The 17,208-nt window shown below is 36.4% G+C and overlaps 1 protein-coding gene across 1 annotated transcript; it reads right to left on the reverse strand.

Moving 5' to 3' along the window:
* Nucleotides 1-1,353: 1,353 nt before the first annotated feature.
* Nucleotides 1,354-9,983, reverse strand: gucy1a1 (guanylate cyclase 1 soluble subunit alpha 1). Its single transcript, XM_030139313.1, has 8 exons — nucleotides 9,519-9,983; nucleotides 9,178-9,245; nucleotides 8,710-8,792; nucleotides 7,898-8,613; nucleotides 6,034-6,519; nucleotides 4,171-4,314; nucleotides 2,934-3,088; nucleotides 1,354-2,680 (listed from the first exon to the last, which is right to left on the reverse strand). The coding sequence occupies exons 1-8, from the start codon at nucleotides 9,756-9,758 to the stop codon at nucleotides 2,542-2,544; spliced, it is 2,031 nt and encodes a 676-aa protein (XP_029995173.1). The 5' UTR covers nucleotides 9,759-9,983; the 3' UTR covers nucleotides 1,354-2,541.
* Nucleotides 9,984-17,208: the final 7,225 nt, after the last annotated feature.

Below are 17,208 nucleotides of genomic sequence, written 5' to 3' on the forward strand. Positions count from 1 at the left end.
TATATGTGCAGTTTTATGTAATTTTTTTTTCAGTACTGTTAACATATTCAAGTTGTATCTTGATACAGAGTCTGAGAAATTTGTATGGATAATTTCAACACTGGTATAACACCCAAACTGATTATGGCCTCAAACTTTAACACAGAGGGGTATCATGACAGTTAGTTTCCACAGCTATATGGTTTAATTCTCAGAAGAATTAGTATGTAACAGTCAAATGATGAAAATAAAAAATAAATAAAAAACTTATTCTACAACTTTTTTTTTTTTTATCAGGGAGTTTAATATATATATTTGCATTTCTATATATAGCATAATTAAACTCTCCAAATCTTCTTTATTATTAAATACTTCTCAAACTTGTGATTTGGGCACCAAATGTTCACCAAACCTTTTTTATTGGGTTGCCTATTGAGATTTTTTAAATACATAAAAGTGATATTTACTGTAACATTGTATATTTTCTCAGGTATATATACTGCTGAAGTACTCTGACATACTTTTACTTTACCAAAATGTTCCCATTGTTTTTCTGCTTTGTATTTCAACTCCATTGACATTTAAGAGGCAAATATTTCTACCCACTACCTGGCACAGTTGGTTATGATTTTAAACAGAAATAATGAAATGATTTTTAAAATTTTATAGATCATTATATTGCTAATAGTAGTTATCAATTAAGTAGTATATAAATTACCTAAAATTTACTCCACGTTGATGACATACATCCTTTGCGGTAATAAAAATATAATATTTTGATTCACTTCTGCAGAATTAGATGCTGCAGACTGGATTTATTTTTCATGGAGTATTTTTACTTTCCCTGAGTAAAGGATCTGAATACTGACAATATCTGCCTAATATTAATAAAAGAAGAGTAATCTTTTTCGCCTCAGTGCTTTGTTCATCTCAGATGCTAAACACTGTTTTGCAGAACAGTCAGTAAGAATTACAGATGCTGTGGCAGTTCATAATGTATTTTTCTGTGTTTGGGTCATGATGCAAACCAGTCTCATATCAAAATGTGAAGTAACCAAAACACATTTTTACGCAGCAACTAACTCAAAATATTGATCATGTCCGCCATGTCTTTTCGTTCTCGCAGCCAGAATCTTGAAAGTCATGCAACTCAGACGCTGGCCAATGGAAAAAAACAGGATAAAAAAAAAAAAAAGTGAACATTTTACAATTTTCAGGCCCTAATTGTGAGACTGATACGTTTTGTACTGTGGACAAACATAGCTATTTCACATTTTGATATGAGATAGGGTTGCATGAGGAGACACCAGATTTTTCTTTAGGTCTTGAGCTGAAAAAGTTTGTGAACCTTAGTTATTAAGTCAGTCACTTAAATCAGGTAATGTCAATATTTATTTCAGCTGGATTACATTACATTAATGATTAAAGCACATCATTATGAGTGATAGTTACACATTCATTGCATTCTTGTTGCGTGTTTCATATCCCCATTGTAGTTGAAAAGAAGTGCTATAAAACCAATAAATATAGTATAATTATGTGTATAGTGATAAAAAAAAAAAAAAAAACCAAAAAAACAGTACATGACTTATAACTGAAAAAAAAAAGGATCTTGGAATGAATTGGAATTGGAATCCCACGCTTCAAAATGTTTATTTTCCTATTTCTAGAAAAGATAAATTGTGATGTGTATATATTAGTTAAAACGATTCAAAAGAAAAATTGCACAAATAAAATTAACTGCAAACATACATATACTCATGATTACAAACGAATGCCTGTGAATCTGCTTGTATAGTTTCCATAAGGCACCTGAATCTGCATCCCTTCATTCGGTCGGAGAATCCTAACTTAAGAAGGTGAGATGATGACTAAATCTCTGAATTATATTTCCATGTGCTTCAGTTTTTTCAGATTTCCTGTCACCTCTACTCAGATACATTTTTTTTTTTTTTTTTCCTGGCGTACCATCAAGCCAAGGTGCTTTAGCAGGTATCCACCTAAAGTCACAGCAGATTGGATAGACATGATGAATCTGATATTTACACAAAACAATCTTCATAAAAATAACCACTCTGATCACACTCTGATAGGAACATCACATTTAGGATTAACATCCAGAATATGTTTGTTTCATATCTACATTATGGAAGATCACAAATTTTAGAAAGACCTTCAAATCACACAAAGTGACTTTTTTTTTTTTACTTTAAATGCTTCTTATCTTTTTTGGCATAAATTTTCACAAGTTTCTTAGCTCTAAACTATTGATAAAATAGTCCCAAAATGAATGTAAAGATGACTCACTCTCTGGAAGAAAAGTGGAGGACGTGAGTTTTTCTCTACTGCTATCTGTAGAAATGAGCAGTTGTACAGGAACAAGACACATGTTTGACAGTGACCTGACATCTTTGTAAAAGCAGCTGCAAGAGTTTTACTCATAGACATTAAGCTATCATCAATATCTAAACAACTCCAACCAAAAACTATGTGTTAGCAATGTATTCACTAGATACATTATTCTTCATATTTAACATTTTTGGGCTCTGAAGCAGCTTGACTTCATTTCAGAGCCTGTTTTGAAGTTTTGAATGACGCCTCCAAAAAGTAACACACACCAGGGATATCTTCTGGGAAGTTGGCCGGAAGCTCCTGTCTGGTCCTGGGAATGAAGACAAACTCTGGACGATCCTTCAACAAACTGGGACAAAGAGCACACAAATAAAGCATGAATCTAAAAACAATGTAGCAAATTATTTGACACAAGAAGAAACACAGTGCTCCTCTAAAACTTAAGTTTCCTGACTGGACACTGAGTTTGTTTTTTCCTGCAATAACAAGGACACAAGTTATTGCCTACATGAAATATTTATGGTTCATGTAGGCAGTGAAAAAAAAAAATGTTTAGCTTTTCACATAAATAATGACAAAGTAGAATAATTGTGTTAGCTTACCTGTGAGTTGTTGGGCTGATGTTGATTTTTCTGGGTTGACTACATGATTCAAACTTGTTTGCCAGTGTGACATTGTTTCCAAAGAGGCAGTAGCGTGGCATTTTCACGCCAACTACACCAGCCAGTACTGAGCCACTATGAAGGCCTATACGCATCTGGAAAAAATGCAACAGTCTGTTTTTATTCATCATTAGTGTTTGGGGTGAAAAAGCAGGCTGACACTCCATCACATAACATACAGTGGATGACGCACAACTACAAAAATTCCATCTGCAAGAAATGTCTTGCATGTGTCTTTATCTGAGACATTGGTACTTATAAGATTAAAAAAAGGGTAAAATGCCCACATTTAAAAAAAAAAAAAAAAAAAAAAATTAAAGGATTTGAAAATTATTAATGTTACATCACATATTAATCAAAAAAAAAGTTTGGTTTGGTCATATTCCATTTTTGGTTTACTATAAACAAATAAAGAAAAAGGAAAAATGACAGGTGAAAAAACATCTTTACTGTAATTTTAGTACAAAGGCATACTTTAATATAATATTTAATCACATATTTATTTAATGTGTATTATAGTGGCGCTGATGCTGATAGAATATTCTGTGGCAAATAACTAGTTACCAAATGTAAATTTTTCCATTAACTGCTATAATATAATTTGGTTCTACTTGCTAAATACAGTATACATATTGGTTAAAAACTGAAACACGATTTCTTCATGCATTTTCATTCTAATGCAAGAATTTTCATATTCTCAACTGATCTAAGCTTAGTTATTTATAGTACAATTCAGTAAATGCTCATATTTCACAAAACGGTAGAGAAGACCTGCATAAACATGATGAATGCCTCTGTGAAACTGGCTTTTTCAAAATAACGTCCATAAATTATGAAGAGTAGACTGTAGGGTTTTCATAATCAGAACTAGTTCAGAGCAGTGAATATGCCATCATTTAGAATTACACACAGTTCCTACAAAAGATCTGGACTTCTTGCAAATTGTGTTGATATCTAAAGAATATTCAAAAACAAAAGCAGAATGAGGCGAATGTGTCAGCTTCTCTTAAATCACTCGGATGTGACATTTGTACGTGAGGCTCGTGCCTTTTTCTGTTAAAGGAAAACATAATAACCTTTCTTTTGTTTTTTGGAACTCCTTTAAAGGCTCACTTCCCAGAAATTGCATCACCATATTCAGTAACGACGTCTGAACTGAACATTGTTTGACCCTCACCTGTATTGGGTCCCCAGTCGGTGTCATGACTTCATCTGAAAGCTCCATCATCTTTAAGGCCATGAGTGCAATTTGGACAGCGTGAGTCTCGCTCTCCTTGTGTAAACCTCCTGCTACACAATATGCATCACCAATGGTCTCCACCTGAATGCAGTGAGTGGTCAGAAGAGTGATTAAGGAGCTTGGACATCATTAAATCTCATCTTACATAATGTGCTCTAGATATTCACCCCGAAGGTAATTTATTTCTATTAAAATATCCAGTGACATGACGGTAATTAACCTCAAACAAATGAAAATGTGAAACTGACATTCATCAGACTCTTCTTTATATTATTTTTGTAGAAGACAGAAAGGGGAAAAACTTCAGTTGTACGTAGTAGTGCTTGATGTCTGGTCATATTAAAAAGTCCCACAAGTGTTTTTTTTTTTTTCCCCTCTTCTTCTTACATGTAAGTCTGGACCAGAGTGCACTCAACAGCTATGTGGTGAAGATAAAGTGAATCTATTTTTAGGTGCATACATGCGGAGTGGAAACAGGGTCCTGAAGGAACCCCTGACTTCCTAGCGTTTTACGATATATTTGTCAAACACGCTGTTCTCTCTGTTATGCTTCTGTGACACTTTGATTACATTATCCAACCTCCCTGTAGAATCGCAGCCTTTGGCAGACACCAAGACAACTGGCTGCTCTACACTTACGGGTTCTTTCTAGTAACTGTGAAGCAACGTTAAATCATTTGGTTGAAAACTTTGAATCTAAATCATTTGGTTGAAAACTTTGAATCTAAATCATTTGGTTGAAAACTTTGAATCTACAAAGAAAATAAAACTTTGATAAAAATGGACACTATAAGTGTTTTGCTAATATCATACATTACACTGGTCTACAATTTTTTAGAAATGATTTGCTTCAGACATTAAATGTGCTAAATGTTACGTATTTTGATAAGATTAATTGGAAAATAAATGACAAAAGTTCCGGTTTGCTGATGTTTTCAAGGTATATGATTAAGTGTTATTACACATATATATTGGTTTATGTACATTTATATAATAGTTTTAGAAATCTTCCACTAAATAGAACCTGTAAAGTGAATGTATTCTAATGTGCAGACAGTATTTTGAAGTAGATCTTGTAGCTCTGAGACAAATATTCCTTTTGAGTCAAACCCATTCTCTCGTTAATTCTTGAATTTCACATTTTGACCCAAGGCTGTATCTTGGAAAGTTCAGCCAACCAGCATTTTTTACTTGATTTTTCTTTATCGGTGACTCTCATGTGGTAAAATTTCATTACTTTTATTCTGGAAGCATTTTCCTTGTAGACCAGTGTTATCATTAACCTGTTGTGAATTAAATTGTATAGTCCTATTCATCTTTCACTTTACTGATGCCACTTTATTGCTTAATTTATTTTCTCCAACCCCTGCTGTTTATAGTCACTTTGTATATTTATAGTTACATTCTATTTTCTATTTTTTCTATTTTTCTACTATGTTCCTTATGACACCGTGGGCCTTTGAGTGTTGTAATTTCAATTTTCTGTATGTGCTATACATATGGCAAAACTGAGAAATAAAGCTGACTTTGACTATTTTTAATATTTTGAGTGTTTTATGATTATTATTCTTTTATTCAGTGGTATCAGCTGTACCTGCTGCAAAGTATTTAAGAAATATAAAAAAATAATAATGTAAAATGGAGATTTAGAGGAAAAAATGTGGAATTCTTGATCATAAGTCAGTTTTACAGCACAAAATACCTAACTCTAACTTCAGGTACTTGCAGCTGAAACATTTTTCAGTGTTCACCATTTGGGCGAAAAAAAAAAATCCAAAGAATATGTCTTTCTTAACCTACCTTATAAACATCAAGCTCTCCACATTGGTGGTCAAACCTGGTGTACAACTCATTGAGCATAGTGATCACTTGCATTGGAGTACAGAGTGAGCAAACAGCAGTGAAGCCCACAATGTCAGAGAACAGCATCGTAACTCGATCAAACTTCTTGGCCTGGACCGTCTGACCCTGCCACAGCTGCTGAGCCACAGTCCCCGGGAAGATGGAGAAGAGGAGGTCCACAGTCTTCTTTTTCTCCTCCTCTAGTGCTTGGTGAGCGTACTCCAAAGCAGCCTTGAGTTTCCCCAGTCGCTTCTTCAAACCATCCTGGGCTTTGGCCTGTTCACCAACCAGGACGACATCACGCAAAGCGTTATGAATGGGGATGTCCGACAGGTAGAGGCCACGGCCCGTCAGCTCCTCCAGCTTGTCCACACACGGGGAGCCCAGGAACAAGATGGCGTCGGACTCAGAGACGTAGATCATCTGACCTTTAAGATCCATGAGCTGAAAGGAAAGTCAGCTGTTGAGTAAAGTTTGTTTTTTGTTACCAACATTACATGATCTTAATATCCTCTTGGCTCAGAGACTTGCTTTCAGAGTAAATTAGATATATTTTCTGTTTATGCCACATCCTGGAGCAAAAGCCTCATATTCATTTCTTTAAGTACAAATTTCCCACAGCCAGATATAAATACATAAATAAACTCCTTTAGGACATACACTGAGAAATAAACATTAGAGAAACAGAATTGTAAACTGGGTATTTGCATGTTGTTTATGAATCCACAGCTGTCTGATGCAGGATGTCTGCAATGATAGCCAGAAGGTTTATTTATGCTCTGGATGGACATATATTTAACACACTGAAATATTTCTTCACACTAACCTCAGAAGTAGCCTGATCGAGGGCCTGAAAATAAGGGGAGGGGGGGAGGGGGGGTTAACACAGATTTGACCCTGATTTTTCTTTTAGCATCATGAAGTGGACGTTTGGCTCAGGGTGAATTGTTTGATGGATTGTCATGCACTTCAGTGGAAATTTACTTGAACTCTGATCAGGACAAAAAAAAAAAAACTAAAGATACCAAATGTAATGAAATTCCCTTTGGTTGCATTACTATTTTTGTCCTACTGTTCCTCCTTATTTAAAACAACAAGCTCATTTAGTACAGATCATTACAAAATGTTCTAGATTATATTTACTTTGCATGTGACCTCAACATTTTTGAACCAAGACAGCTAAAGATCAGATTCTTGCCTTCTAGAGTGTCTGCAAACAGCTGGTTAATTGTGATATGTTTGTTGTAATGTATGTTAAACTGACCATATCCTTAGACATCGCAGTCATGTCTGCATTCTGTCAGCTAACTCATTAAATGTCTACATTGTGTTACCAAACACAGCAAAGACTGAATTTATGGTCAGCCGCTCAGTGATGTTTACCTGTCTTATTTGGACTGCAGCCATTAAAGGTAAGACTTCCACCAGAGGACTCCTGTTATCTTAAGTGGAAGCAACTTTGCCTAAATGTCATTAGTCATTAAACCACTGTCATGTTTACCCACTCATCCTTTTTTTTTTCCTTGTGATGGCGACCAATTGCTGAGCACTCTTACATAAACAGCACGAGCATGGCTGTGCCTTTGATGGATAAAATGGTTTGACATTTGCTTCTGATCTCCACTGGGGGTATAATTTTGATCTCTACCTCAGGCCAAGTGCACCCAAGTATGTGCCTCTAATAAGCCTGACTGCTTATAAACATTCTAATTTTTTTCATTCCATCTTATTGTTTTATTAACAAGCCAATGACCGGAAGACCTTTTCCTCCTCACTACACACTCATGACGTCACGTGTCACAGATACAGTATGTTGACGTACCTTCCCTGTGTTTTCTGTGCTTGAAACTCCATGCTTGATCCGAATGATAAACTGTGTATTTAGCATGGTCAGAATACCTTGAAATGTACATTTGATCTGGGGGGAGACAATAGAGAAGCGTTCTTGGAAGGTGGCAGACCTCCTAAGTCCATCCTTTCTAGGCAGTCTCTTCCTGAGACCATGTCCTATTTGTACCAGAACCAAGTCTTGGTCCAAGATCAAATGGAAGGGGAAGATGGTGGAGAACAGAGAGGTAGGAAGGGTCCCAGCTGAGGTAGCCCGCAGTGGACTGGGACTCAGATTTTTAGCATCCTTAACTACAACTGTGTACAGAAGACTGGGTTGGGGACTGGACTGCAAGATGCTGTCTTTCGCCCCAGGGGGGTCCATCAACACATCCACAGTGGTTTGATACAGCAGGCGCGCAGCAGCTTTGATGACTCCAGGGAAGAAGAGCTCAGTGGTTGGGTGGGGGTTGAAGAAATAGACAGTAAGCAGACCCGGATCCTTGTCTAAGCACAGCACGGAAGGTTCGTTTACACAATCCCCTCTGTCCGGATTGGGCAGCGTGCTGCTCTGTTTCAACAAGACATTGAAGCTGTTAAGGAAGTCATGAAGAGCTCCCCCCACCACCCTCAAAATGTGTCCATCCTCCTCATAACACATGTTGAAGAGCTCTTGGCCGAGAGCGACTTTCAGAGCTTCCATTGGGATTTCTGGAGGACATATGAGAAAGTTGAACATGAGTCAAATGGGACCCAACAGCTAAAAACTGAAAGATTCTTAGATAGGAATCTCAAGCTTCATATTACCTGTTTTGGCTGAGTAAATGTTCATTATCTCCACTAGATGCTCTGCTTCATCGGTACACATTTCTGCACAGCACATTTCAGGACTGAAAAGACAAATACATTTTTTTTACATGAATCACCACTGTATTGTTTTGTTTACACAAGAAAACTGTGAATATTTTGACAAATGTGTCAGCGATATGCCCCTGAGCAGATTTATAAATGATTAGTCAGGTATCCATAGCAGCCTGAGTCTGTACGACATAACACCTTTTTTTGCTGTTATGATTAATAGTATCAGTCTGGTAGTGAGAGCATCAAGGGATTTTTCAGGTGCAGCTACACAGTCAGACTCAGTAACATAATTACTGGTATCAGGTGTACTCACTGTAGTCTAGGCCTTATTTAAGTCACAGTAGTAGTAATGGCAGAGGTAGAGGGTGAGGAGTGATGTTATCTTAGTGACAGCTGGATGTAAAAACACATTACCTTTCAGAATCCCCGGTATGATCTGATAGTCTCACCAATCTTTGGAGGGCAGTATGCAGCCTTTGAAACTGTATGATAAAGTGTTCACCAAGTTAAAGGTCATGGTCTGGCAAGACTTAAAAACAGCTTTTATTGCACAAGTGGCATTCAATTAAAAAGGAGGAAAACAAGGTTAGATGTTTAAGTGATCATATTTTTTGCAGGAATAATGTTAGTGCATTTACGCAGGCCAAATTCATCAGACACCACCAGACGCAGAGTCAAATGAGTGGTTTATTTCTCCTCCTAAATATGATATTTGCATAAATGAAAAATAACAGAAAATGTATTTTTGCACTCACCTCAGGGCATGCCAATTTGCGGATGCTCTCCCCAAGTGTATGGAGGTTAACTTTGGCTCTGTTGGTTTTCTGTCGAGGTAGATCCTCACCTATTTTTCCATGCACGTCCTTTGAAATAGGTAATACATCCGCGGCGACAGTTGAGCGCTCCACAAAGTCTCCGAGCTCATTATTTTTGGCGCTGCTGGAGAACGGACAGTCTCCGGATATCTTCAGTTCCTTCAGCTTCGCGCAAAACATCTTCCCGCTGTATAAAAATCTTGCTTTTTTTTCTATCTAATTTCGGATGGAGACAGTCCTGGTCGTGCAACTGCGGCGTTTGGGAGAAATTCCATCATCTGGTACGCTCATCCAGGATGCTTTCCTCCCCGCAACCCGCTGATTCAAATGATCAGCACCCTAAGCCACAAACCACATACAATATTCATTGAAAACTGCATGGGCAAACGATGGCAGGGAACTATCATTACCAAAAGCCAATGGGAAACTGGAGAAAAAAGAGCAGTAGGCCAATCCATGCGCAAGTGGGGCTGGTGTAGCTGAACGACCTATCAGCAATGAGAAATTATTTCCAGCCGACTCCTCGCATGCAATGGACTTTTTTTTTTTTTTTTTTTTTTTTTTTTTTAATTTAGATCCTCTGGAATAGGTCCCATTATTTCAAGCTTCTTCTCCCCTAAACGAATAAACATATTCCAGTAATATTAACATAGACTTAAAGTGCACCAGGCTGATGTGCTTCAAGATATACTGGTCTGTATTCAACATGGTTTAATAGTCTATTTCTCTTTCTGTATGTATATCTCTCGCACACACACAAAAATCCTTAATATATCCCCTAACTATGTCATCCTGCATTTCCTCTGCTGTTAAAAAACTGTAACACCTGCACAGAAAAAAAGAAAGATTTCCCCCCAACACACTGGCATCTATAGAGTGATTCCTCCTGAGCCAGTTTTTTGTTTACTTCAAAGGCTTCTCCTTTCCATATAAAGTCAGTCACATAAAGACCCATAATTCTTTAAATAAACCTGCTATTAATAATTATTATCTATTATCTTTGTGCTGTCTATGATAGGTATGTTACTGGCTCCATACAAATAACAATGGCTTGTTTTATTTTGATAAATATTGCATTTGTTAACATACCTTATGCATAAGTTTTTGCTTAATGCAACTCTATGTGGCTAATGTATGAAAAATGTGGTTTCTTCTGTTTCATCAAATTGCATCAGTGTTTTTGTTGCTTCCGGCTGCACAGCTTGATTTGTACATCTTAAACTTACTGCTTTTCAGGTCACATTATATACTTTACTGCCTCCCTGAAAATTACCAGCCCAATTAGAGAGATGTGTGAGGAATGTAGGTTTTTTTTAGGACTAATGGTATCACATTTTCTTAAAAAAAAAAAAAAAAAAAAAAGTATCTTAACTATATGCTTGTATAACGTAAATTGAGGCAGATTATTCATATTTTGTGTAATTCGACATGATAAGTTTACAGTATTGCATGTCTTCTTTGTTTTGTTGAAAAACAAAAGTTCACTGTCTAACATAATAAATTCATTTCAGAGCTTAAATATTGAAAAACGTCATCCCTTAAAAGATCCACAGGTTACTTAGATAGTCTCTCTTTTAACATCAAGCCCCAAGGTGCAAATATCTCTTCTATTTCACGACAAAAAGTTTATTCATTAAAGATGAAAGGCTCTAGTAGCCACTCTTGATGTAGTGCAGTTAACTCTTCCCTATCCTTATGAGTAGAGATTAAATACTTACGTGCAAAGTTGATTTTATCTGCAAAACAATGAGGCAGAAACATTAAACACAACTTTATATGTATGTGCTGCTTCCAGTTCATATGGAATGAGAGTTGTGAGGCCAGAATAAAAAGTTGTTAAATGTATTTTTTTTTTTTTTCTTTATTTGAGAGGAAAAATCTACATAACAATAATTAACAAGCACTAAGATATGCACAAATAAAGAAAGTTATTAGAATCACATATCTTCTTTTTTTATGGGCTTCTTGCAAACATTAGAAATGTTGGCTAAAAAAGATACCTGATTCTCAAACACTGATTTAAATCCTGCAAAGATTGCAGTATCACTCTAAATAATACTGCACACTGACAAGTTCTTTTGTTCTGCCTGTATTTGAGTGTTCAGTCCTCTCCATTTAGTAGCTAATGTAAATAAACTGCAGTGACGTTTTGACGTAAATCTTATAGGGTATCCTTGGGTCTTATTTCCCATCTGCTACCACAGAGGTGACAGCTGGTGCCGCTGCCTCCCACCAGGACCCAGAGGAGAGTGTGCCAGCTGCAGTGGCATGAGCAAACATCTTTGTCATGATTAGGTATAATGCAGACCTTCTGATCTGTGCCAAGGTGAAACACTGAATTAACTTTCAGGTTCTTGTCACTGAGATGAAGCTGAGAGACTGATTCAAGATTAAAAGGAGAGGAGACACATTGACCCATAGCACTGGATAAGAAGAATCACCGAGCCAAAGAGGGTCACCTGACTTATTCTTGAAGCGCCATTGTTTGAGGCCTCGGGTTTATTGAGGGATGAACATCCAGAAGGATGATGAGATCCATGCAAAGAAACAAAAGTGCCTGGATGACATAAAAGTGATGCAGAAGATGTTGAACAATGGAGGGAAAGGAAGCAGAAAAAGCAAAACTGTTTCTCCTGTTCATCTGTAAGGGATCAGGCACCCACAGGAGGGCCATGTCTCCACATCTGTCAGCTGTTTGTGGTGAAACTATTACCATAAAGGAACAACTAAGCACCAGCATCCAGAGACATTGCTCCAGTAAGTGACCAATGATATGAATCTAAGCTCATTTTTGATCCAGAGGGTAAGTATATAACAGGAGGATGATGAGGATTATATTAGAAAAAAATGAAACACTCAAATGACTATGAAATCTGGTGTACCTTGTCACATTTTCTGAAAATTCTATTGCAGAATTCTTTTTCTGTTTGAGCATTATATATGTTATGCGTTGCATTGTTTATTTGTTTTTGCACCACATGAATGTAAGTTTTGTGTGTTTTGAAGGTCAATTTAATAACAGGCTTTACAAACTGCAGAGGAGTTTACACTGAATATTTGTTCTTTCAAATGCACTAAAAACAATATTTTTGGGAACAGTAATAATTATTCTGATGGTTGAAATTAATTACTGTGCAAAACTTCTGCTGTTTTTAGAGATGATGTCTTTTTTTTATCGCTATGCAACACAACAGACATGGTGTATGAGTGCTATCAATAATATAGCATACATAGCATATAGAAAACTTTGATGGGGAAAACTGCCTGTCAGTGATTTTTCTTAGGAGTAGATTTTTCATTATCTGATGGGTTTTGAAAGAGCTTAAGGGGCCTGACTCAATGTATTCCATGGAGGAACATGTAATCCTTTTACTGATAACAACAACAACAACAATAGAAAAAACAATAATAACAACAGTGGCCTGTGGCTGAGAGATTAAGCATGAAGACCTCTATCTGTCGGTTCAGTTCAGGTGACGGTTAGGTGGTTAGTTTGTATTATTTTCACACCACCTTTAAAGGTACCATCACATTGCCGCAGAACATGTACATTTGTGTCCTTTCTCTCTCCCTGTCTCGCAACTGTTGTTTTCTGTCTTAGAAAAGTATGGTTAAAAAATGCCCACCCCCCCGCCCCCATATACACACACACACACACACACGCATCATTAAAAAAAAACACAGAAAGAAGAAAATAGATGCTGGCCTCAACACAATTCCAGACCAGAGGATATACGATGTTCTGTGCAATATTATTCACCATCTTGGCAAAAAAAAAAAAAAAATCTTAGTTCAAGCTGTCAGATGGGCTGTCATGAAAAGTAGCTTTATCAAAAGAGACCAAAATAACACACATTTGATCAATGATAAAAGCAGAGTGTTGAAATGTTATCTCTGAAATAGTGCACATTCACATGACTGTCAAACATCTACCAATGAATATTTGTACAGTTTATTCAGACTACTTTCTCACAGGCATCCTACAATCTGTCACAACTAAATGTCTTACACTATCAACTTTTCCCATATGTATGTATGTATGTATGTATGTATGACATATAGTATATCAGTATTATCAGTGTGTGACTGTAGAGTGGATGAATAATGTCAGGGTAAAGTGCTTTGAGTGCCTAGGAAAGCACCATATAAATCCAATCCATTATTATTATTATTATTATCAACTTTTTTGATGTATGATTTAGATGATATGGACTTATGGGAAAAGATTTATAACATAAGATATTTGATTATGATGTACATTTGTAGCATGAGTTTCCACAATGTCTGCCCTGCACACAGTCTCGTATAGTGTAATACGGTGTTCAAATAATACTAGATAGAATATTAGACTTTGTCACAATCCCAGCACAATTCATAGCCCAGTACAGTCTACAAGAATTTAGCAGTTTTGACCTGAGATATTTTACACCGCCCCCCGGAGGGGAAGCAAGGGGTATTGTTTTTGGTTTGGTTGTTTGGTTTGTTTGGTTTGTTTGTTTGGTTGGTTGGTTGGTTGTTAACGCTCCAGCAGCAAAACTATTGGTTGAATTCATACAAAATTTGGTTTATAGGTTGCCAGTGATCCAGGACAGATTTCATGACATTTTGGGTAAAGTAGGTCAAAGTTACAATTTTGTATGACTTTTTAAAATCTTTTTTTTTTTCACATTTATTTATAATGGGTGAAATTTCAAATGTCTCAAATCAAAATTCATATCAAATTTGGTTTATAGATTGCCAGTGACCCAGAATATTTGTCATTACATTTTGGGAAAAATAGGTCAAAGTTTAAAGTTTTTATAAATTTTTTAAATCTTTTTTTTTCCCATTTATTTATAATGGGTGAAATTTCACATGTCTGCAGCAGCAAAACTATGGGTTGAATTTATACCAAATTGACTTCATAGATTGCCAGTGACCCAGAATGGATCTCTTTACATTTTGGGAACAGTAAGTCAAAGTTCAAATTTTTTTTATGAATTTTTAAAATCTTCCTATTTACTTATAATGGGCAAAATATGTGCGATGGGTGGGTTTGTTGTGCCTGGTACCACTTGTTAAATGTACGTTATTTGTAGGTAGACACAGCTGTGATTAATCTAACAAAAAGGAACCCTTTTGGACAGATACTCAGGCACATAAAACCCTTTAATAGATACTTACAGGCTTTGTTTATACATTAGTGGGTTTTACAGCAGAGCTTTTCTACACTGTGGGTCAAAACTGGTTCAGCAAACTAATGAATGCATAAACCAAGGCTTTTTTTCTGTGTAACCAGAAAAAATATAACATAGTTGAATAATTATAAAAAATATTGTTTGTCATAGTAAAATTACAGTATTTTCCTTGGTAATCTACTTCATTAAGACTGGTTTGACAAGGATCACCTCAGACAACGTTTCACCTCAGCTCTGTTGTTCTGAGTACTGTTATCCCAACAATCCATCAGTGAGTTTATCCAGAGGGGTTATTTAAAAAAGAAAAGTATCTGATTATAAATAACGCACACTGTACAGCGCCTTTATCTCTTTGTCCACTCACCCTGCCCATCCTGTCATGCATGGCTTCCATGTAATGGCCCAAGGCAAACAGATAGTACATAAAGATAGTACATTCTATTGCATTAGGCATGTCTATTTTCACTTTTTCTTTTCATTTAAACTAAGTCAGTAAACAGTGAAATTAAAACAGCTTCACTAAAAGAAAGGAATATAAGAATATCAATGCATTTTTTCAAATGTTGCATAAGATGATGACATGGGCACTGATGCTGGATAATTAGATATAGTATGCCTCAGTCGATCCTAGTAGACCTCAAACCAGCATCAGGGACACAGTGAGTAGGCTACATAAAAATAGCACCATAATATAGGTCTATTATGATTGAGTAATTGATGGTGAATCCACAGTGCAGTGGATGCACCACATTGTGTTTATAATGGTGACTGTATGTAGTGTGTTACATAGCAAATGTGATTAAAGTTATTGCCTTGTATTTGTTGGAAATCATTTTATTGTACATTTACACCTGATTCATTCAGGTGCAACATTGAGTTCCCTCCTTGGATCTCCTTAATTAGGTATGGTAAAGTTATTATCCAGTGTCCATTCATTCAGTGATTGTTTATTGTAACCATACAAGCTATTTGTTTGAAACATATTCTCAGTGACAGCCAGAGGCGATTTCTCATAGACTGCAAGGGAAGCTCGGCTTCCCCTAAAATTACGAAAATTAAATGGTCAAATATGTATGATTGTGTTGACATTTCATTGACTACAAATGTGTTAGAACACGTTCATCTCACAGATGAGTTTGTTCAGAATCAGCTTTATCACAAATCAACGGACTCGATGTTGTTCACCTCTCATACATTCCCGTTGCGCTGTTTTCTCATACAATCTATGGTCAGTGCATTTGCCCAGTTTCAATGTTTTCTTGTTTACTTGGCACAATAAGGTCACTGACCATTTTCTTAAAAAGGAACGGAGGGCCGAATTTATGTTTAAATAACTTGACCATTTTTTTTTATATAAGCCGACAATGAGCTTCCCCTCTCTGAAAGACGAGCAGCCGCCACTGACAACCCATCTGATTCATAAGCTGAATGTTTAATGTTTAGTCATAACACAAAATACTTTGCTTAGAATACTATTTTTCTCAACTGTGGTATTTCTACAAAAGATTTAATCATCAGTAGCTTTGGAAGTAATCTCAGCTCCATAGAGTAAAAGTCCTGCCATGTACAGTATTTGTTCCAATCACTCACTGAACCAGCCCCTTTTGATAAGCACAATTCCTCATCCAGGTAGATGGGATAATTAGTGGAATCACCTATGTTACATGAATAGGTAGAACCAATACATTGCAGTACTTTTACTCAATGGAGCTGGGATTACCCACCTCTGAAAGTAACTAATAGTCTACTGTGATAAAGAAATAAGAAGCCACATTTGTCTTACATATGATTTTTGAAAGTCAACAGTTTTTCTTGTGTGCAAAATTTGATGCAAAAATCTGGTAAATTACTGGTGTAACAAAATCAATACAGATGTTCTAGACCAGTGTCCAATCCTGGTCCTGGAGAGCTACTATCCTACATGTTTTTGATGTTTCCCTCTTCCAGCACACCTGATGGTTGTTATCAGTCTTCTGCAGAGCTTGATGATAGGCTTATCATTTGGATCACTTGTGTTGGAAGAGGGATACAGTTACAACATGCAGGATAGTAGCTCTCGAGGGCAAGGATTGGACACCCCTGTACTAGACAATATTTAAATTCATGACAACAAAATCGATAACTATTTTCTCCGTGACAAGTAATGTGTTAATCGAGAACATCTCATATTGAAAACAATGTCGAAAAATACAAATAATTCAAGAGCAAAAATATTTAAGGTCCATGTTGCTGATAGTAGAATTTCTACAGAAAATAACAGGCAGTTTAAGAATTACATAAAGCACTGGCCCTAGCTCCAGCACCAAACTGGCACCAGGTTGTTTTTGGTTGAGAAGGGCTAAGCCAGAGTGGAGGCAGAAAGCTTTAATCGAAAATTCCCAGGTTCCTTTGAACGCATCAGCAATGGGCGGGACCGCTGTGGTCCAATAGGATGCGTTGTTAAGAGACACGTT

This window comes from Sphaeramia orbicularis, chromosome 1, assembly GCF_902148855.1.
Source record: "Sphaeramia orbicularis chromosome 1, fSphaOr1.1, whole genome shotgun sequence".
NCBI lineage: Eukaryota > Metazoa > Chordata > Actinopteri > Kurtiformes > Apogonidae > Sphaeramia > Sphaeramia orbicularis.

What these genes read in the sequence shown, in the direction of transcription:
- gucy1a1 (XM_030139313.1), bottom strand. Translation starts at nt 9,758, where the DNA reads ATGTTTTGCGCGAAGCTGAAGGAACTGAAGATATCCGGAGACTGTCCG. An exon ending in GCAAATTGGCATGCCCTGAG is followed by an intron (nt 9,246 to 9,518) that starts GTGAGTGCAAAA and finishes TTTATCATACAG; the next exon opens with TTTCAAAGGCTGCATACTGC. An exon ending in CGACTGGGGACCCAATACAG is followed by an intron (nt 3,089 to 4,170) that starts GTGAGGGTCAAA and finishes CATTTTTTCCAG; the next exon opens with ATGCGTATAGGCCTTCATAG.